The sequence below is a fragment of the Grampus griseus genome, assembly GCF_964374135.1.
Source record: "Grampus griseus genome assembly, chromosome: 12".
In the NCBI taxonomy this organism is placed as follows: Eukaryota; Metazoa; Chordata; class Mammalia; order Artiodactyla; family Delphinidae; genus Grampus; species Grampus griseus.
This window is the reverse complement of record NC_139006.1, coordinates 8,187,429-8,209,805: the sequence shown is the minus strand read 5'-3', so window position 1 is coordinate 8,209,805 and position 22,377 is coordinate 8,187,429. Positions and strand designations below refer to the sequence as shown.

General features: G+C 43.2%; 1 protein-coding gene across 2 annotated transcripts in view; it reads right to left on the bottom strand.

Moving 5' to 3' along the window:
- Window positions 1-22,377, bottom strand: part of IFT81 (intraflagellar transport 81) — a 142,857-nt gene that overhangs the window by 78,765 nt on the left and 41,715 nt on the right. Inside the window, exons 1-4 of one of the 2 annotated variants that reach the window (XM_082667842.1) lie at window positions 5,508-5,601; window positions 2,557-2,721; window positions 1,928-2,031; window positions 1,195-1,375 (exon numbers count right to left, since the gene is read on the bottom strand). In XM_082667842.1, the coding sequence (XP_082523968.1) occupies window positions 1,195-1,375; window positions 1,928-2,031; window positions 2,557-2,700 (429 nt within the window). In that variant the 5' untranslated portion in view covers window positions 2,701-2,721; window positions 5,508-5,601. Of the gene's footprint in view, window positions 1-1,194; window positions 1,376-1,927; window positions 2,032-2,556; window positions 2,722-5,507; window positions 5,602-22,377 lie in introns of those variants that run through there. The other variant, XM_082667841.1, reaches the window with a different exon arrangement.

The window sequence follows — 22,377 nt, the reverse complement described above, 5'->3', positions numbered from 1 at the left end:
GTACACTGAAATTACAAATTTCTGGTCCTTTCTCTACCTTCTGCCTGACTGGAACATCCTTTGAGATCATAAGCTTGGCTTCTGTGTCTACACACAATCTTTGAAGGTGCTCACATGTACCAATTCGCCTGGCATACTGTCAATTTATACCTTTTGCTCCAGTGTAATTATGATAACCCCTTTCCTCTCTGATTTGGATGACAAATTATACAGTCACAGAACTGATCAACGAAGTATTCTGCAGTCCCAAGCCCAGGATCCTAACTACCCACAATTCTTTTTTTTTTTTAATTCAACCCACATTTATTTATTTATTTTTTAAACATTTTTATTGGAGTATAATTGCTTTAAATGTTGTGTTAGTTTCTGCTGTATAACCAAGTGAATCAGCTATACGTATACATATATCCCCATATCCCCTCCCTCTTGCGTCTCCCTCCCACCTTTCCTATCCCACCCCTCTAGGTGGTCACAAAGCACCGAGCTGATCTCCCTATGCTATGCAGCTGCTTCCCACTAGCTATCTATTTTACATTTGGTAGTGTATATATGTCCATGCCACTCTCTCACTTCGTCCCAGTTTACCCTTCCCCCTCCCCGTGTCCTCAAGTCCACTCTCTACGTCTGCATCTTTATTCCTGTCCTGCCCCTAGGTTCTTCATAACTTTTTTTTTTTTTTAGATTCCATATATATATGTTAGCATACGGTATTTGTTTTTCTCTTTCTGACTTACTTCACTCTGTATGACAGACTCTAGGTCCATCCACCTCACTACAAATCACTCAATTTCGTTTCTTTTTATGGCTGAGTATAAAATATGGAACACTTCATGAATTTGCGTGTCATCCTTGCACAGGGGCCATGCTAACCTTCTCTGAGTCGTTCCAATTTTTAGTATATGTGCTGCCGGAGCGAGCACCACAATTCTTAAGTAATCAATTATTCTAAGATCCAAATTTCAGGGTTTTTTTTTCTATCCACATACTCTATCACCAAAAAGGTATTTGTGTGCAAAAGTCAATATTTTCATAAGTGATTACAGCTGAACATTAGCTGATAACTGTTTTACCTTTCGATGCCACTGGAAATACGGAGACAGCAAATAAACTAAAGTGAGATCAATATATATTTGAATGTGTGCACCTTGAAATCCACTACGGATAGCTTAAAAATACCATTTATATATTGTATACCTGTTTATTGGTATCAGCCACGGTTTCATCCTGAAGAAACTCACTTGGTACCTCAAGTTTTATTAAAAAACGAGCTAAATATGCTCTTTTCTTCAGTTCATTAGTCCTCTGAAGAAGCCAGTGGAGCACTGGGTAAATCACAGGTTTACTTCCAATCACCAGACCCTGACGAAAGTTACTCCTATAAAAAGAAAATAAACACACACACACACACACACACACAGAGGCTTATAAGTAAACCTTGAAAAGAGGTAACATTTGCTCAAAATCCAATTTACAATTTCCTGATTGCTTTCCATGATTATTTTAAAAAGATAAAACCAAGGCTAATCTAAAGTCAGTCTGCACATTAACAATAATCATAAAATTAGGCCTTTAATATATCACTGGAATATACAGGGAGGTTGTTTTGGAACCATTAACCGGTACAGTCAGCCTAAATACTTCACTTCATTGACTGGACAGGTTTAAGTCATTGTTTTTGTCTAGGATGGCAGATAAATGATAAAATGGAATCATGGATTTGCCTGACTTTTCTGATTAAGAGAAAGAACTGACTCACTTAAGACTCCTGCATGACAAAATAACATTAAGAATTCAAGATTATTTTGAAATTCAGTGATTTTCTGAGGCCACTGACTTAGAGAAAACAGGTATTGCCAGAAAGACTGACTGTGAAGGTTTGGATATTAAAGCACAGCTCTAAGAAAGCAACACTTGATCAGATTCTTACATGTCCGTGGCATTTCCTGGAGGTTTGTATTTAAGGATACCAAGAAGGCTCAACATCCTTTTGGCTGTCTGCTCTGGCATCTCCTCTCTGATATCAACAACTTGCTAACAAAGAAATTGAAAAAATGTTATTATTGTATATCTAACAAGGTACAATATTTAAACTCACTGACAAAATTGTTCTGCTAGAGCATAACAGTCACAATGGTCTCTTCAAAAACAGATTAAGTATGGAGGCCCCCAGATTCCAAGTGAGGGTACATACAAGTACAATCAGGATTCATATTAAGAAGGTCAAGCTTAAAAAAGTCTCAGTGGAAAAGACCAGTGTATGAGAGACATGAGCCAACTTGCAACACAATAAAACCTTTCGTAAAAGCATCTTCATTCCAGGACCAAATCTATTTATGTTTGGAAGTAGACAAATAATTTCTAAATAAGGTACAAGTAGATAATTTAGTTTTTGAGCTATTAAGAAACCTTAAAGATCATCTACTATCTACAGCTTTACAGGCATGGAAAATTAGGCCCAGAGAGGTTAAATAATTTGCCCTAGATGCACAGATATTTAATGGCAGAAACTGGCCTTCTTGCCACCCTTTTCATCACAGAGAAAAAGAAAACTCTTACCTTTGGGTCAATCTCAGCCAGAACATCACTGAGAACTTGTAATAGTTGCATTGGCTCCAGGGAATCAAATGTGATTAAGTTATAGTTCTTCCTAAAAGGCTCCTTATTGAGATTGTCCACGATGAATTTGATTTGATCACTCATAATTAGGTCTTATAATTTATACTAAAGAGTAAAAATACAGAAAAAAATTCCTCAATATTGGTAACAAAAGTTCTGTATTAACAAAATACAGTCAACAGAAAGTCAGTATTAAGTTCATAGGAAGTAGGCATGGGAAGTATTCTACATGGCATATAAAATGCTGTGAAGGGGTTATTTTGTTGAAAGAAAAAGAGTATGCAGACTTTCTTAGGAATGCTACAGTACATACTGTTAATATTTAATGACCTGTTTTTGTATATGCATCTGATAGCAATCATCTGAATTAACATTGAATTAATGTGGACAAATGAATACAAAATCCACCGACATTAACATTTCTCCCACTCAGCTTCACAATTTCTACCTAGAGGTAAAAACTTGTTAGCCTGTAAACATACTTCTAATATATATATTTTTTTAATTAGCAGCCCACATTAATCCAAATTACCAATTTCTCTGGAAAATCAGATCTGGCAACCCTGGACCCACTAGGTACATGGCCACAACCACCTGAAGCTGGGTAGAGGTTGCAAGCTTCAGCCTTGGGGGTGCACTCTTTGGTTTTGTTTTGGGTTTCCTCCACCAGGTACTCTTCACACATTGATGCATCAACTCTGCCACCCTTGAGTAATTAAGGCCTTCATTTCCTTTGCCTTCAATAGTTCCAGTCTCTGCCTCTCCCATTCCAAATCATTTTGTAGGCGTCTCATTGCCTACAAAATAAAGTCCAAACTTCTTGGATTTTGAGACCCTTTAAGATCTAGCTCAATTTACAGTTTCTCAATATTATTTCCAATTGTTACCTTACACCCTTCCAAACTTCAGCTGACTGAAATAAGCACTGCTCCCTAAATAGCTTTTCCATCTCTGCCTTCCGTTAATGCTGTGTTTTCTGCCTAGGACTGTTCTCCCTTTCCCCCGTCTCCAGAGGTGCAAATCCTAACCATGTTTCAAGCCCTGCCCTCCAAATCCAAGTTCCTCTAGGAGATCTTTCTCAAGCTATCCCCCAGTTCTGCATCAGAATAGCAGCATTTGCCCTCCAAGCTGACCACTTTATCTGCACTGCTCTCCTGGAGTTACTTTTCCGTTTTGTACTAGTTACTTACCGACAGTTTCTCTTCTCTACTAAACTGTAAATTCCATGAGGACATATCTGTGCCTAATTCTATCTCTGAATATCCACTGCATCTAAAACAGTGACTTCTTCCACTAGACTGAATTTGTTCACAGGCCCAAGGCCAGAAAATAAGCATAAGCCTAAATAGAGTGGCAGTGAGGAAGATCATAACTTTTAAAAAAATTGATTACCTGATTATTTAACTGCTGAAACAGTTTAACCAAGGCTATTAGTGTTTCTTGCACACAGATATCACTTGTTTAGTATGAGAAAAAGTGGTAGAAATTTGCAGACAGGCAATTTTTTAGAGTAGCTATTTTTAAAACTGAATTAAAAAATGAACTACTAAAAAAAGAAATAAAGAGGGCTTCCCTGGTGGCGCAGTGGTTGAGAGTCCGCCTGCCGATGCAGGGGACACGGGTTCGTGTCCACGAACACGGTCCAGGAGGATCCCACATGCCGCGGAGCGGCTGGGCCCGTGAACCGTGGCCGCTGGGGCTGCGCGTCCGGAGCCTGTGCTCCGCAATGGGGGAGGCCACGGCAGTGGGAGGCCCACGTACCGCAAAAATAAATAAATAAATAAATACACACATACATACATACATACTTCAGTGCTCCCTAATAGCTCCTAACCATGAAATGAAGAGATGCTATTTTATTTAAGACATTCATTGGAGCTGCATGCACCTTGCTCTGAAATAGTTTTTAAAGTGGGTGGGTGGAGCTAGATACCTAACATTGAAATGTAAAAATATTTTCATTTCCTCATAAGTATGATAAAATTATGAGTAAATGATTATTTTTGAAAAATAAGCCAAAAGATGGTACAAAAGATAACCAATGTGGTTTAAAATTTTGAAGTTTCCTCCATACTGTTTCCTTTAAGCTATAAAAGGAAAACTTTACATAAATGAAATAAAAATCCACACTGGAGATGCAAATTTTCCACTGTTGAAAGTATTTTAAGTATAAGTCCACGTCACAACCTTCACACACAGATATATTAATTTTTAACTCTTTAGAAATTATATACATGTAGAAATTACACATACACAAAACGTAACATATACACACAGATATATATTCTTTTTTCCCTTCCCAAAACCAGAATACTTGGACAAACAAGTAAAACGTTCCCAGGAGACAAAGATGTACTGAACAGGTAGGTTGTCTGTGCCCAGTGGGCTCTGCGCTCTAAAATTAGCAAAAGCAATCACTCTCCCTCTTCCAAAGGAAAGTCGCCACACTAATTCACAAGCACTCACCCACATAAGAACCCGAGAGGGTGGGGGAGAAGAACTGAAACCAGGACATGCGTTTATCTGGCACAACTCGGCACAGAAACGACGCTGCCCTGGTCCCAGGCTGGCACGCACGCTGGACCAGCAGCCTCCCAAGATTCCCCAAAATAGTATCTCCCCCACCCCCTCACGCCCCAGGGCTCGCGAGAGCGGACAGAGGACCCCACGTCAGATCCAGGCACCTCGCGAGGGCAGCTCTGGGCTCCCCTGCGGTTCATCCCGCGGGGGAGCCGCCCGGATCACTGCGAGGCACCACAGGGGCCGACCCCCGATGTTGGGGTTGAACTGCTGCTACCCCTCCGTTCTCGAGGTGCTGCACTGGGAAAGGAAGGAGTTCTCTCCTACTTAGGGGTTTGGGGGAGCTTCCGACCGCGGCTTGGCGAAGTTACCTCAAATTCTCCTCACGAAACCACTTCCCCCCCCGGAGGCATCCGGGCTCTAGTGAGTTCCTAGAGACGAGCTCCTTGGCAACGGTTGCTAGGCCGTGGACACATCACTTCCGGGGGCGGGAGGGTCGGCGCGTTTCCGCGAGGCCCCGGGCGCGCGCTCTGTGGCCAAGGCCCTGGAGGCGAAAGGCGGAGGGAGGGGAGCCCACCTGCAAACTAGGTTCACAGGTTCTGAGCCACTGCGGACAGCTTAGAGAGTTGGGGGTTGTTACCGTGGCAATAAACTTTCCCAAGCGTCCTGCAGTTTGCAGTTTACGAAACACTCTCTTCGTTTTTCACCCATGTTAAATTCGTGTGCTCTTTCCTCCTTCCCTCCTTCCTGCTTTCCTTCCCTCCTTCCTTCACCAAACATCGGTGATGACATCTTTGAGGCAGGGCCAGTGGGATTTGGGTTGAGAAAGCATTTAGCCTGGGCTTCAAATTTAGATTTTTGACAGAAGTATCTCCAAATTAGGTTACACGTAGGAACAATTGTAGTCTCTTCTGTGAATTGTAGATTAACAGAAGGCACATTCATCATAGAGATGTCAGCTTCTTTGTCACATTATTGGGCCACATAGCCCGTACTGGGAATTAATTTTTTTCATCCAGAGTTTCTTTAATATTCTGAGAGCCTAAAAAAAAAAGGAAATGGCCTAAGGCTCTCTTTGGCTTCTGAGAGTCTATTTTTAGGCGCCTGCAGAAATGAATATAGTTCGTACATTTTCATGCGGTTCACGTTCTACGAGGTAGGCGTGGGGGGCGGAGATCTTCATGTCTAGATCACAGAGGAGGCCAGGAAGACTGGAGCCGAGAGAATCCCGGGACTGCACTAACTGGTTTCAGGGGAGAGTTTAATTGATGAATGGTATTTTGAACTGCCCCTATTAGGGTGGAAACCACTGTACCCCGTGATGTCAGCTGGCAATGGAGAAATGAGAAGAAAAAAAAAATGAAATTCCTCACACCCTGAAAACTTAGTTGCCTGCTCAAACATCTTGGAAGAAACCAACTACGGATTTAGCATCAGACTTACAAAATAAAGCAAGACAAAACAAAAAAAATTCCATATTAGGCATCTCCTGTAGGCCCTGCTCTTTGCTGGCTGCTGGGGATGCAGTGGAAGGCAGGGAATTACCTGGCCCCTGTCCTCACGGAGCTGACAGTCTATGCAAGAAGAGAGACAATTGAACAGGCAACACCAATATAACTATGACAAATGCTATAAAGAAGGACCCAATGATGAGAGAGTCCAGATGAAGGGTCACAAGTTTATTTGGAGCTGAAGGGATTGTACTGTTAGGAGAGGTTCCATCGGACAATGTGACGTTTAAGGGTCAGTAAAAATTAGCCAAACAAGAAAGGGGAGAGTTTTTTGGGCAGAGGGAACAAAACATTCCAAGAAGGGTACATTGCTGGCTGCAGGGCGCTTGGAGAGAAACTAAGACAGGTCCCAGCTCACAGATGCTCAAGACTAGTTGGAGGAGGCAACACTTAAAACCTTGAAAAATTAAATAACTCTGAGAGAAACAATAAAAGGTGCAAACAAGGGATTATATAATTACTTGATCCTATTGGGTGTGTTAGGAGATTCTCCTGGCTCCCTGGATTTGGGTATTGGATTGCCATTGTATGGCCTCACGTGAGATTTCTTTTCCTCATCTCTAAAATGTGGCTATAATAATACGAGGATTACATGAGTCGATATGGGTTAAGCGATTAGAACAGTGCCCGATACTGGAAGAGCTAAGGACATTTTACCTTTTTTGTCCCCTTTTTTTTAAAAAAATGAGATGGTTAGATTTGCTCCTTCTATAGTCTAAAGATGTCAGCTATACAAAGGTAAGAGTGGCTTTTCTAGTAGTTTTTAGTTCCTCCTCTGCCTGTTGCTGCTATTACAGTTATAAGAACGTGTCAATTTAAGTAAGCAATGGAATCTACTCTTTGCACTCAAACTTGATTTTGTGCTTAATGTGATTGCTCTGGAACACAGGAAAGAATTGGAAGCCAGTCTGCATGCTTCCTGGGATCCATATACTGAGAAGCTTATATTCCAATCTGGAGCAAAGAAGAGAGACACTGAGCAGCCTTGCACATGTTGGGTCCCTGCCTATCTATCAGACCCACACACAGACCAAAGGACGACTTGTAACCACTTGTAACCACCCCTTGATTCATTTAAGATAAAAAGATTCATTGAGGTATCCAAGAAGAGCTTACCAAGCAACAATTTCACAACAGTGGAGGCATTGCTGAGTACATCCCAAGCTTAGCCACACACACGAAGGCTTTTTTTTCCTTAGATGCTTTACTGAGTCTTCCTTGTAAACCCCCAAAGCTGCCTCTTGGCTGAACTATAGTTGACACTTTTAACAGGTGAAGGGAAGCCTCAGTCATGTGAGACAGCCTCTCTGAAAGATTCCCACTCCTACCCTGACTCTTTTTTTTAATAGCTTATTAAGATATAATCCACATACATACAATCCACCCATTTAAAATATACAATTCAGTTGCTTTTAGCATCTTTACAGAGTTGTGCAACCATTACCACTATCTAATCCAAGAACATTTCATTACCCCAAAAAGAAACCCCATTCCCTTTAGCCATCATCTCCCAGTTTGCTTAATGTGATTAAGCAAACCCACCACCACTTCTCAGCCCCTGGCAACCATTAATCTGCTTTCCTTCTTTATGGACTTGCCTTTTCTGGACATTTCATATAAATGGAATCATAAAATATGTGGCTCTTTGTGTCTGGCTTCTTTCACTTAGTTGTAATATTTTCAAGGTTCATCCAAGTTGTAGCACATATCAGTACTTCATTCCACTTTATGGTAGAATAATATTTCATTGTGTGGATTTTTGTTCATCCATTTATCTATTAATAGACATTTGGATTGTTTCCACCTTTGGGCTATAAAAAACAGTGCTGCTATGAACATTCATGTACATAACTCCACTGTCTCATGGATAAAGCACTTCCATTAGCTAAGTCAGGTAAGCAAGGTATGCACATCAGGGACATGGGTAAATGGAGGGGTGGCCTTTCTTGGATTTGTCTTTTCCTTTCAATTCTTGTTAATTTTGGCTTCTTGGGTGCTCATGGTTGCAGACTATGGGACCTAAGATATGGATTCTTTAGCAGTTTTTGGTTGTAAAATCAGACTGTTGTTGAAACATACTCTACCCTTGCTACCAAAGCACTAAAAGAAAATGCTGTTATTTGGTATTATCCTTTAAATGTTCACCAGCCACCAGTGGAGGAGAAGGTGGGGAGGAGTGCGGAGGAGATGAGAGAGAAACTGGAAGCTGCCCCTTCTAGCTCCCTTATTTAACCTTATAGATACTGCAAAGACCATCCACAGTTGTGAACCTCTGCTCTGGTTATTCAGAGGGGAAAAAAAAATCACTCCTGGTCAAGTGTTTTTTCAAGACTGAGTTTAGTACTAGATAAAAAAAATAAGGAGAATGGTCATTATTTCATGTAATTGTAAAGTCCAAGGAAATCACTACCTTCAGGTATGGTTTGATCCAGGAGCTCAGTGATGTCATCTTAACTTTCTTTCTCCCTCCATCTTCCTGTCTCTCGTCCCCACTTTTCTCTGAATGGGCTGTTAGGAGCAAGAGGCTTACATTCTTCAAGCATAGCATCCTCAATAAAAGTAGAATCTTTGCTTCAATAGTTCCAGCAATTTCCCAGTGCAAATTCTCATTGGTCTGAAATGTGTCAGATCATTCTTGAATCAATTGTTATGACTCTGCTGGACACAGTAATTGATTGGGTAAGGGTGGTTTCCCAAAAGAAAGGGCTGGATTTTCTTACCAGAGGTAGAGACACTGTGCAAACAAGAACAACAGATGTCCCGTTCAGGTGGTCAGGGAAGGTGGTTAAATCTCAAAAGTTGGGTAAGCAAAACCAGAAATGAGTCTGCTTATTGTGGAGAGTTTGTGTGTTAGTGCGAACCTTCTCCCTGATTTCCTTCCAACAAATTATCTTTCTTCAATGCAGACTCCCATCATGGGCCAAATGAGGTCTTGGGATAACAGCAGACCTTCCAAATCCCTGTAAAAATCTGAGGATGCCATGAACTTAATGTCTCCAGCCCCTTCTTATTTCAGAACTTTCAAACAAGAACTTTCCTGTGCAGAGTACAGGGAAGCCAAGCCAATTTTCTGTTTTTGGTATTAAATTTAGACCTTTCATCCTGACCATGAGATATTTCTGGATTCTGCATGAGTATTCAGCAAATGCCAGTGTTCAAGATGCTATCCCATCTGGGGCTACTCTGCACACTGCCCACTTTATCTCATTCTTTTAAAACTGGGAAAAATGACCCAGACATAGGAACAAATTCAGAAGTAGGTTATTCCGTTATCCATTAATTGTCATTTAATGCCTTTGCCATCTAGGTTATTTGGAGATGAAAGAAATTAAATTTAAACCGAAACCTGAATTGAGCTTTGCAGAGACCCTAAATTGTCTCTGCTCTGGCAATTTAATCTTGTGGGTATGTTTAGCAGCAGAATCTGCTTTCCTAAAATGTTAAAAGGTAAATAATATGTGAAAAGTTAAACTGCATGGATGGGATTCCAGAGGTCTTATTAAATGCGTGCCTGGTACTACATTTTTGTCAAATGGTTTTTTAAAATGGATTTTGTGAGATTAATGGGTAATGTAGAGGAGCCAAAATAATATGCAATTCATATTAGTTCTTTGGTTATAATTATGGGCTGAAAAATAGAATGCACCTAACATTCTTACTGTGCTCAAATAATAATTATAGCATCACTTATTGAGCGCTTACTGTATGTCAGGGACTTTGTTAAATACTTCACGTATGTGTCAGAATTTATTAAAATGTTAATTTATGTGTGTACTCCTTCTGTTTCCCCTCCTCTTGAAGCAATTTGCATTGCCTTGAGTTTTACAGGCTGAAATTAGAAACAGTACTTATGCCTTTTGTAAAGGTCTGAAGTCTTTAGAGGAGCTTATACTGGTTGTCCTCAAGGGGGGAGTGGAGAGGAAAGTTCCTATTAGAGTAAGAAGAGAGTAGAGAGATGCTAAGAAGATTGGGAAAGGATCACAGGTGGTAAGTTTGGGGCAGCTCTTGAGGAGGCCACACCATCAGTCCGGTGGCTTCCAGTGTGGCCCAAGCTTTCCTTGTCCCAGGTCTGACATGGAAGCATCAATGCCATTGGACCTAAAAGGACCAGGCAGCCTGGGATGATGGGTGGGTGACCAAGCAAGCACCACGATGGGCCATCAGCAGAAGACTGCAAGTGATTCTCTGAGGCCTTGTCACTGCAAAAGAACCCAGAGACTTGCAGCCCCCAGGAAGTGTGTGAGGGAGAGATGCTCAGTAATGACAGGATGGGGGCTCAGAGTTGGATTTCAGTTGATTATAAAATAATATACTTCCTCTAGCAAATCTGAGTTGTGAACTAAAATGAGTGACCTCTGCATCAGTCAGCTTCCTGGCAGGATAAAGATGGCACATTCTGGACAACTGATGAGAGCTTAATAAAGGACTATGTATAAAGGTGTGGGCGGGGTTTAGGGAAACCAGCAAGGGTCCAGCAACAAAGGCAGCTATTGCATCCCTAAACCTGAAGCAGCCAGAGAAGGGAACAGGCACCAGAAGCCCAACACAGCAGCTGTATGGAAAAGGTTACCCAACAGGAGCCTTTAGATACAGCCAGTCTTGAACTCACTCTCCTTCCACTCTCTGATCTCCTGCCTGACCTTCCCTTCGCTAAACCCAACAGGGAACCAAAGGAGCAGGCAACCCCTTGAAGACCATCCATGCAGACTGGCCTCCCAAGGGAGAAAATGACAGAGTGGGGATCTGGAGGGGCAGATGGACTGAATTATAAATTGAATTATACAGTCAAAATGATGGGCAGGAAGGCCCTGTGAGGCCACCCAAGCCACTGGCGCATCTCTAAGCTTCCCTGGTTCTCCAGCTGAAGATCTAGGCATCGGTGGAGTTAGGTCTAATTCTATTTCTGCACACTGCCCACACCCACGTCATCTCATTTAATCTTCACAATAGGTCTGCAAGGACAGTATTGCTTTTTCCATTTTGTAATTAAGGAAACTGAGTCCTGGAGAGTTAATAGAGGGCCCAAGGTCACATAGCCAGCAGCTGGCTGAGCCAAGATTCACACACAGGTCTCCCTGATCCCAAAGCTATTTACACCAACCCACTAAACTGTCTCAAAACTGGCTCAGCGAAGTCTGGAAGAAGGATCATAAATCAGGCCGCTGAGGCAAAGTGATTTTCTGTGTGAGGCAGAGGGATTTTCTATGTGTGAGGGCCAGGGTTAACATGCTATCTGGCTTTCTCTGCCTACAAGGGCTTTGCCAAGGAAACTCTTTTCTTTCCCAGGTAGGGCTAGTGGTTTGAAATCCAAGCGCTTACCCTGGAATCAAAGAGGGAGAAGATGGAGAGAAAACACTTGGCTGATGATGGGAAAAAAGTGTATTTTCATTTCAGATGCCTTTCAAGTTCTTTTTTTTCCAGCTGAGTGTTGGTGTATTTATAGAATTCAGGGGGAGTATTTAAGGGTAACCAGCAGTGGAGCTGCATTTTGGGACATCAGGAAGCTCAGAATCATGCAGGAAAATGTTGATGGGGTGGGACAAGAAAAGGCCAGGAGCAGCAGGGCACAAATCTTCTTCTTCATGTTGTCAAGACCTTTTCTCCCTTCTGGGATGATGACGTCAAATCAAGGTCTATAAGAGTGCTATAGATGGAATATAGAATCAAAATGACGGGCAAACGGATGGAAGGCTGAACAATTTGTGGTATAAACATACGGCAGAATATTATTCAGCCATAAAAAGAAATGAAGTATGAATACATGTTGCAACAGGGATGAACCTTGAAAACACCTTAAGTGAAAGAAGCCAGACACAAAAGGCCACATATTGTATGATTCCATTTATATGAAATATCTAGAAAAGCCAAATCCATAGGACAGAATGCAAGCTGGTGATTGCCAGGGGCTGGGGCGGTGGTGGGGGTGGGAGAATGTGGAGCAAAGGCTTCAAGGGTATGGGATTTTCTTTGAGGACGATGGAAACCTGGAAATAGACAGAGGTAGTGGTTGCACAATACTGTGAATGTACCAAATGCCACTGAATTTTCCCTTTAAAAAGGTTAATTTTATGTTATGTGAATCTCACCTCAATTTTTTAAAAAAAAGATGGGCAGTCAGGCCCTTAGGAGGTCACCCCAAGTCTTCCAAGCTGTGTTTGCTCCCTATGGTTGAAGTTCCAGGAGCTGCATGGTATACGGTCTGATTTCATTCTAGGTTTCCCTTCTCTCTCTACTCCTCCGACCACTCGTTTCCATTCAGTTGCTCAGACAAAACAAACCCATCCCAGCCTCAAGATCTTTGCACTGCTGTTCCTTCTGCCTGGCCGTTCTTTCCCCAGATCTTCACCAGCCTGGATCTGTCTCCTCAGCCAGGTCACAGCTCAAATGTTAGTTTCTCATCTAACATCTGAGGAGGTCAGGAAGTCTTTCCTGACGCTGTTACTTAAAGTAATACACCCACCAGTCATTCTCCATCATTGTGCTCTGCAGACTGTCTGTTATGGCCCATTAGTGGGTACTGAAATCAGTTTAATCATTAAATCAGTTTAATGTAAATCATGATTAACATTTTTAAAAACTGAAATTAAGTGGAATAGAAAATATCACACAGAATAAGGGTAAATATTTCTTTGACAGAAATATTTTTGCTGCATTCAAACCACTCCAAATTTATTGGCTTAAAAACAATACCTTTTGGGACTTCCCTTGTGGTACAGTGGTTAAGAATCTGCTGCCAAAGCAGGGGACACAGGTTCGAGTTCTGGAACAGGAAGATCCCACATGCTGCGGAGCAGCTAAGCCCATGCACCACAACTACTGAGCCTGTGCTCTAGAACCCGCAAGCCACAACTACCAAGCCTGCGTGCCACAGCTACTGAAGCCCATTCTCTGCAACAAGTGAAGCCACCTCCCACCTCAATGAGAAGCCCGCACACCACAACGAAGAGTAGACCCCGCTGGCCACAACTAGAGAAAGCCCACGCGCAGCAACGAAAACCCAATGCAGCCTAAATAAATAAATATTTTTTAAAAAAACCCTTTCCCCCCACAAGTCTGTGGATGAGCTCAGTTGGGCAGCTCTTCTGCTCCATGTGGTATCTCCTGGGTCATCATGTGACTAAGTTAGGCTGGGAGCTTGTCTGGGGCTGGAACATCCAAGATGGCTTCCCTCCTTTCTGGGGTCTCAGTGCTGGCTGCCATTTCTCCCTCGTGTGGACTCTCTCTTTCTCCTTGTGGTGTTTCATCACTCAGTGGTCTAACCTGAGCTTCTTTACGTGGCAGCTGGGTACTAATGGCATAAAAGTGAAAGCCACCAGGCCTCTTAAAGCTGAGGCCCAGAACAAGTACAGTGATCATTTCCATTGGTCAAAGCAAGTCATAAGACCCTCTCGGGTGCAGAGTCCTAACCACTGGACTGCCAGGGAATTCCCTAGACTCTACCTATTGACTGGGGAGTGGCATGTGCATACCAGGAATGATGCTTGCCAAACTGCTGGCAGATATCTTCACAGACAATCTACCACAGCTGTTCTGTGAAAGTTTCATTTCTGCTTAATGAACATGCATGGGTGTTCACTGGGTCACACAATAAGCATATTTCTTGCTGTGAATCACAGTCAAAAGGTTTAAAAAACACACTTCTTCCACATCCCTTTTTTAATATCTTCCATAGCACTTAGTACTCTCAGAACTTAATTTACTTTATTATGTCACCCCCATGAGAATATAAGCTCTCTGAGGACTTGTCTGTCTTGTTCACTGCTATATCCCCAGCACCTGTCAGGGCCTGGCACCTAATTGGTGCTTAATAAACATCTGTTGTTGTTGAATAGGTAGTAAGAGTTATTATTAGGTGCTGAGCAGTTAAAAGAATTATCTCATTTAATTCGTTTAACACATTTGAGCTCCTACTGTGTGCTGGTGAGACAACAGTGAACAAAACAGACAATAATTGCTGCCACAGAGTTTACATTAGACTAAGATACTAGAATAGTATTGAGTAGATTTGTTGATGTTATTTTGACAGATAAGGAAACTGAGAGTCAGAGGACTCAGTCAATTTACCCAAGGTCACATAGCTAATAATTTCACCCTGATACCTGGCTCTTCTCTACCCTGCCGCAGAGGCTGGGCTTTGCCCAGAGATGGGCCTAAGTGGTTACTGATCTCAATTCCTGCAACTGCTTCTCTGAAGGATCAGACATCTTTCTGGGAATCAGGCACAAGGTAGTGGGAAGAGGAGAGTCCCATGACCTCAGGGTCCCTGCCTTCCCCACTCCCTGCCCCCCCCCCACTCCGTGATGACGTCTCACACCTGGGGTGTTGCAGATTTGAGCCACAGGTCTCAGTCACCCCCGACTGTCTTATCGGCATGTGACATCCCCAAGTGGCTGGGGCCTGCAGGCCTGGCAAAGAATGCAGCCCGAACAAAAATAAACCTGCCACATTCTTTGGCAGCCCCCTGCCCCTTCCCGCTCTCCAGCCATCCATCCTCACAGCAGAGCCTGCCAACGAAGGCCGAGAGAGGGAGAACAGGGTGGAGGAAGTACTGCTGCAGTCCAACCCTGAGAAAGAGAGGGAGAGGGGAAGAGAGGAAGAGAAAGAGAGAGAGAGATCACCTTATATGGGAACGTGCGCAGACAATATGTGGCAATGGCTTAGAGGGCAGCAGAGGTCAGATACCAGACAGATGGAAGAAATTAAACATGGGACAGAGAGTGTTCCTGGGCCCTGAAAACAGCTCTTGTTTCACAGCGAGTTCGCACAAAACCTGGCCCGTTTTCCTTTTTAGCCTAGGCCAAGCAAGATTTGCGTCCTAAACGCTACATGACTTTGAATCAGGCCCCTGACTCTGGCTGGCCGAGGTCTCAATCCTCTCAAGTCATTTCTCTGACGAACAAAATTCCTCTTTGCAAAAAAAAAAAAAAAAGACGGGTCCTGTTTCCCAAGAGTTTCCAATACCTCTCCAAAGCACATAAATTTGCTGTTAGTGAGTAAATACCCCTTCATTTCGCATTCATTCATTCATTCAACAAATATTGAGGACCAATTATACCCCATGCACTGAGCCAGGGTCTGGAAAGACAGTGTTGTTGTTGATGATGATGATGATGATGATGATGATAATAGTCGTAATAATAATAATAATAGTTACCATGTGTTGATTTGCACTCATCTGGTAATGTTTCAGTTCATAATAATTTACTTAGTACCTTCCATGTTCTAGTCATTGGTGATACTGAATGTTGACCTAGAATCATCTGGTCCCTGCCCTTGTGGAGTTTACAAGGGAGTGGGGGAGTAGAAGTGACAGATATTGAACAAGTGATCCCCCTGGATCCTCACAACAGTTTTTTGAGTTAGTTACCATTACCATCTCCATTTTATACGGGGTTTTTCAGCTTCAGCGTTACGGACATTTTGGGTTGGATCATTCTGTGCTCTGTGTGTGTGTGTGTGTGTGTGTGTGTGTGTGTGTGTGTGTTTGGGAGCAGCTCTGTGCACTGTAGGATATTTTGCAATATCCCTGGCCTCCACCCACTAGGCATCAGTAGCAATAACCAACACCCTCAGTTCCTCCAGTTGTAACAACCAAAAAATGCCTCTAGACATTGCCAAATGTCCCTGGGGGACAAAATTGCTTCTGGTTGAGAATCACTTTTTTCAACAGATGAGGAAGTAGGAGGGGTTATAAAACTTCCTTAAGGTCATACCACTGGCATGTAGGGCTCACACCTCCGTCATTTTGATTCCAAAGCCCACGGGCCTAACCATTACAGTGTGAAAACCTGTATCCTTGACAACAGATGACTCTGGGTTTGGATGATTGTAGACCTCACTAGCTCATTTCACAAAATGGAAGTCATCTGTGTTAGTTCAGATCCTCTGAGAAGCAGATACCACGTTGAGCACAAATTTGCAGATTTACTGAGGATTTATTTATTTATGCCTATGAGGGATAAAGGGCAAGGGAGTGAGAATAGGCAAGAGACTGTTCAGACTGTGATGCTGGTCTGATACCTTGGAAGGAGAGGGGGACAGAAGGATTGGGTAGGAAGAGCCTTGGACAGCAGCACAGTTCTAAGAAAGTTTTGGCCATGCTGAAAGGGAGTTCCCCAGCCACAGTCAGCTGTGAGAGGGATTCCAAGTCGGGCAGCAATGGGGCTTCACTAGCACTCGCAGTGTGCTCTGTTATTGGCTGGGAGCAGCCCGGGGAGGTATGGCCTTGGCATGAGCTTGGTGGATCCAGAGGGGTGGGAACTAGTGCTGTCAGTCAACCATGCTCTTCGAAGCAGACACTCAGGAAGGAGTTCTGAGTGGTGCACTCCAACCATGGCTGCCACATCATCAGAGAAGTGCTGCCCAGTAGTTACAGTCACCTTAAGACAAGGAGATAAAGGCACTGGAGATGCAGTGGGCAAAAAAGCCAGGTTGGCATCCTTTAAGCAAAAGGGTTCATTTTCCTTGCAATGTCTTAAACTTCTTAGTGAACTTTGAAGTCAGCTCTAACTTGGGTACCATCAGCAAGGAGGTAAAGAGTGCAGTCTTGAGGGTCTAGTTTGTAGTTTGTGAAAGTGGGCACTCTCTGAGCCTCAGTTTCCCCATGCATGTAATGGAGTTAACCTGCTTTATCTCATAGGGTTGATGTGAGGATTGAATGAATGTTCATGGAATTGTTTTTCAGAAGAAGATGGAGGTCCTCCTGCACAAACTTTCTGCCCATCCTTTGGTTTTGTAAGGACATCTCCCTGCTAGCCACCCTCTCATCCTTCCAACTAAGATTCATCTTGGCATATACCCAAGGGACAACAAACTAGCATCCCCAGGGCTAAGTATGACAGATAGGCAAGTTGTGTTTGGCTCACAGAGCACTAAACAAACAAACAAGCAGAATGAACCAACATCTGAAAATCGAGATATTTCAGGATGAGGCCAATCAAAACCAATTGCATTTGTTGGGACTGTCTGGATTTCTGGAAATCTGGATATACTATGTGGAAGCTTGGCTTAAGCTGAGAAGAGGCTTCCTGCTTCAGATGGGACATGCACTGACCTGTTTGCCACAGTTCCCCCTGCTCCCTACCATGTGTGATCCGGAAGCCACTGTCAGTTGCTGATTATCGTCACGTTTGTGCTGCCGTTCTTCCTAGAATAACATTCCTTTGTCTCGTGTACCTATTGAAGGGGAACGTGTAGACCAGGAAGCCTATGTTCTTTCTTGTATCTGCTCCTACTTCACTCACTTAGACCATCTCCTGGTGCCTGTAGCATCCAAGTTTACCTTTAAGCTTGCCATCCTTTTAAGCCCTTCTGGAATCTTCTTCCTAAAATTATCCCTGCAATTTCATAAGAAATCTCTACATTACACCTAGAATCTTCCCCCACCACTGACTCCTTCCTCTAGCCTTCCCACTATGCACCAGTCTTCTTCTCCACACCCACCTCCCCTGCCTTGTTCCTGGGACATTGCCTTCCTCTCATGGGAAGGCCACCCTCATACCCTCTTTCCTCATTCAAATTGACTTCAAGACCCAGGTCAACCCCCGCCCCGATTCAACCATGCCGGGCTACAATGAAATTGTTCTGGGAACTCCTAGTACAGTGAGAATCTGAACCACACACACCAGCACTCAGCTCCATAGCTGTTGAATGAATGAATGAGGGGATAATCTACATGAGTTGCAATAATTAGAAAGCAGGGTCAAGATTAGGACAAAATAAACAAAAATGTTAGTGGGAGCTATTTTGATAGGTTATGGGTGATTCTGGCTTTTCTTTATTCCTTTTAGTTTTTCCTACAATTGAGAAAAAAAGATAATAGTGAAAAGGAAGTAATGTGAGTCTGGTTTAAACATCTAGACTATAAGCAAGGTGAGGGCAAGGACCAAGTGTTAATTCTGATATATCCTCCTAACTCCCAGCAGCAGGGCACACACAGTGAGCTAGGGAGAGCTCTCTGGGAGCTAAATTAACAGCACCAGGGCTTATAACAGAGACTGTCGATTCGCTTCTCGAAAGCTTCTTAGTGAAGATGTCCCCCTTTCCTCTTTCAGACTCTCCAAACCCCAATTTTGTGTGGTGTCCTCTGCCTCTTCTTCACTGCCGTGTGCTTCATGGAAGAAGAGTCCAGTCCCAACCCCTGCACTGATCAGTCTAGCCCAGGGTTTCTCAACCTCAGTACTATTGACATTTTGGGCAGGATAATTCTGCTAATCTTGTTGAGTTGTTGTACGTGCCACCTTGGAGTTTACTTGTTATATGAAGTAAAATTTTCCTTAATGTTGAAGTGTTTAAGCTAATTTGAGTTGTGCCTTTCTGTTGCAGCATCTTAACCAACCCAGGGATGTCTTAAAGACATTGCACTCACATACAAATAAAACGACCATCAAAAACAGTGATGATCTGGGTGGTTGAGGGCAGATATCAGCATCTGGAGTTGGGGATAGGTGTGTCAATTAATAGTCCCTTTTTTTTTTTTTTTTTTTTTTGCGGTACGCGGGCCTCCCACTGCTGTGGCCTCTCCCGTTGCGGAGCACAGGCTCCGGACGCGCAGGCCCAGCGGCCACGGCCCACGGGCCCAGTCGCTCCGCGGCACGCGGGATCGTCCTGGACCGGGGCACGAACCCGAGCCCCTGCATCGGCAGGCGGACCCCCAACCACCGCGCCACCAGGGAAGCCCCTAATAGTCCCTTTTGAGTACCATTGCTGATCTAAAGCTATTCCAGTTCTACGTGAAATTTCTGATAACCTGTGCAGATGCTGAGACAGAGAGAGAGGAGTTTAATTTCTTTTGCAAAACAAGGAGCAATATCTGGACTCGAACCCACTATGTCCCATCATATGAAAACTGCTGCAAAACACCAAGTTCTGTAGTTGTTAAGCTAATATTTCTGGGAGTCTACCAAACAGCCTCTAAGATGGAGCTGATTAAGAAAATGCTAAGCCAAATGGCATAACCTCTAGAAGCCTCAGTTTTCTCATCTGTAAGCTGGGGAGAACAAGAGGAGAATCCCCTGGTATTGAGGATCAGAAAATACTTCATGAACCATAAAGAAGGTAATGTGTTATCAATACTAAGCAGACAAGACATACAGCAATGCTGTTCCTAAAATTGGAATGTTCTAAATTTAGGATGTGGTATGAACAAAATTATCTGTTGATTATTTGTATGTAGTCTTGTTAAATTTCTTATGCTTCTGAGGTTCTGCTTTCTCATTTGTGTACTGGGGCAAGACCTCATTCTGACTGTGCGCTGAGGATAAAATAAGGCTCTTTGAAAAAGAGAAACATACTACTATCATTATTTCACCACAGTTTTCTTGCCCCGCGTCAGATGATAGCAACAGGGCAAACAAGACTTGCAGGCACGGACTCTACAGTGAATGTCGGCTCACCGCTACCCTCTACTGGTCATTAGCGGTGCACAGGTAGATACAGAGAAGAGAGGGTCCTTGGAGAGGGACCCCAGGAAACTGAGGCTCAGAGAGGGAAAGGGACTTGCTCGAGGGCATGGAGATAGTCTTGGACAGAACATTTGGGACTCCTGATTCTTAGCTTTTTCCAAAGGGAGAAAAATGAGAGCTGGAAACTCATTATGGCTTCACTCTTGCTAAGTTCTCACGAGCTTTTCTAGATAGTCTGATTGGGACTTTTCTCTCCTGTTCTTCCCTCACCACCCAAACTGCTTGGACTTCCCATCCTTTTCTTCATACCAAGGTGGCCACCATCGGCCCTGAGGCTAAGAGTCCTGTTGGGTGCTGGGTGCTTCACAAAAATGATCTCAGATCCTTACAACTGCTTTATAAGGTAGGCCGGGAAACTAAAGCTCAGAGAGATTAAGACTGTTGCCCAAGGTCCAACAGCAAGTAAGCACAGGAACCAGGATCTCAACTCTCACCTGAGACCCCAAAGCCCACATTCTACCTGCCACCAAAACACAAAACAAAGCAAAACATCATGGCAACTTGTGTTGAATACATGATTAAAGGTAATCTTGTGGTTTTTTTAATGCCCCAAATGGCATTTGCTGGGCAGACATATGATGAAGCAACAAAAGAGGGAAATTTTTTGAGCACTACCACATACCAGTGACACTCATATATATTATCTGTCAATTCTCCGATGACACATATATGATCTTGAATTCTGTCAACAATATTGAGTCACAAATGAGGAAATTGAGTTAAAAGAGATTAAGAAATTTGCCTAAAGTCACTTGGTGAAAGCTGGCATTCAGACTTTAATCCTCCTGCTTGGTGTTAGTATATAAACAAATTATGCTCTTAGAAGCATAAATAGAGGAGAGTATATGGTAGCCTGTGTCAGGCTAGACTGCAGGCCTCCCCGCCACAAAACCCCTCAGGCTCTCCTATAAACCATTTTCTTCCTGGAGGCCTCAGGATTTGAAGTCCTCCTGATCTGAGTTCAAACCCCTTTCCTTTTTTTTTTTTTTTGAATTTTATTTTATTTATTTTTTTATACAGCAGGTTCTTACTTGTCATCCATTTTATACACATCAGTGTATACATGTCAATCCCAATCTCCCAATTCATCCCCCCCCACCACCCCCCGCCACTTTCCCCACTTGGTGTCCATACATTTGTTCTCTACATCTGTGTCTCTATTTCTGCCCTGCAAACCGGTTCATCTGTACCATTTTTCTAGGTTCCACATATATGCATTAACATACGATATTTGTTTCTCTCTTTCTGACTTACTTTACTCTGTATGACAGTCTCTAGATCCATCCACGTCTCTACAAATGACCCAATTTTCTTCCTTTTTATGGCTGAGTAATAGTCCATTGTATATAGGTACCACAACTCCTTTATCCATTCATCTGTCGATGGGCATTTAGGTTGCTTCCATGACCTGGCTATTGTAAATAGTGCTGCAATGAACATTGGGGTGCATGTGTCTTTTTGGATTATGGTCAAACCCATTTCTGAGCCCTACTATGTGCCAGGCCCTGGCTGGGTATATATTTAATTTAATTCTTGAGAGAACACTGCGAGGTAGATAGCAATTACTATCCCTATTTTACAGGTGAGCAGATTGAAGCTCTGAGAAGTACAGTTGACTGTTGAAAAACATGGGTTTGAACTGCCTTGATGCACTTCCACAAAGATTTTTTTCAATAGTAAATACTACAGTACTTCATGATGCATAGTTGATTGAATCTGCAGATGTGGACAAACCACAGATACGGAGGGTTGACTCTGTATATACTCGGATTTTCAACTACGAGGACAGTCGATGCCCCTAACCCCTGTGTTGTTGAAGGGTCAACTGTATCTTGCTCAAGTATGTGGGCGAGCCCAGGTGTTGATAATTTGCCAATATTCTATGTGATATTTTCTTCATGGTCTTATTCTTCCCCATTAGCATACAGGAAAATAGAGTTAAAGACAAGTGAAAATGACTTGCCTCAGGGCCTTTGCACTTACTGTTCCCTCTGCGTGCAGTGCTCTTCCCAGACATCCTGGTGGCTTGCTCCCTCATCCTCCTAAGGTCTTCACTTAACAATCATCTTCTGGGACTTCCCTGGTGGCGCAGTGGTTAAGAATCTGCCTGCCAATGCAGGGGACACAGGTTCGAGCCCTGGTCCGGGAAGATCCCACATGCCGCGGAGCAACTAAACCCGTGCACCACAACTACTGAGCCTGCGCTCTAGAGCCCACGAGCCACAACTACTGAAGCCCACGTGCCCTAGTACCCGTGCTCCACAACA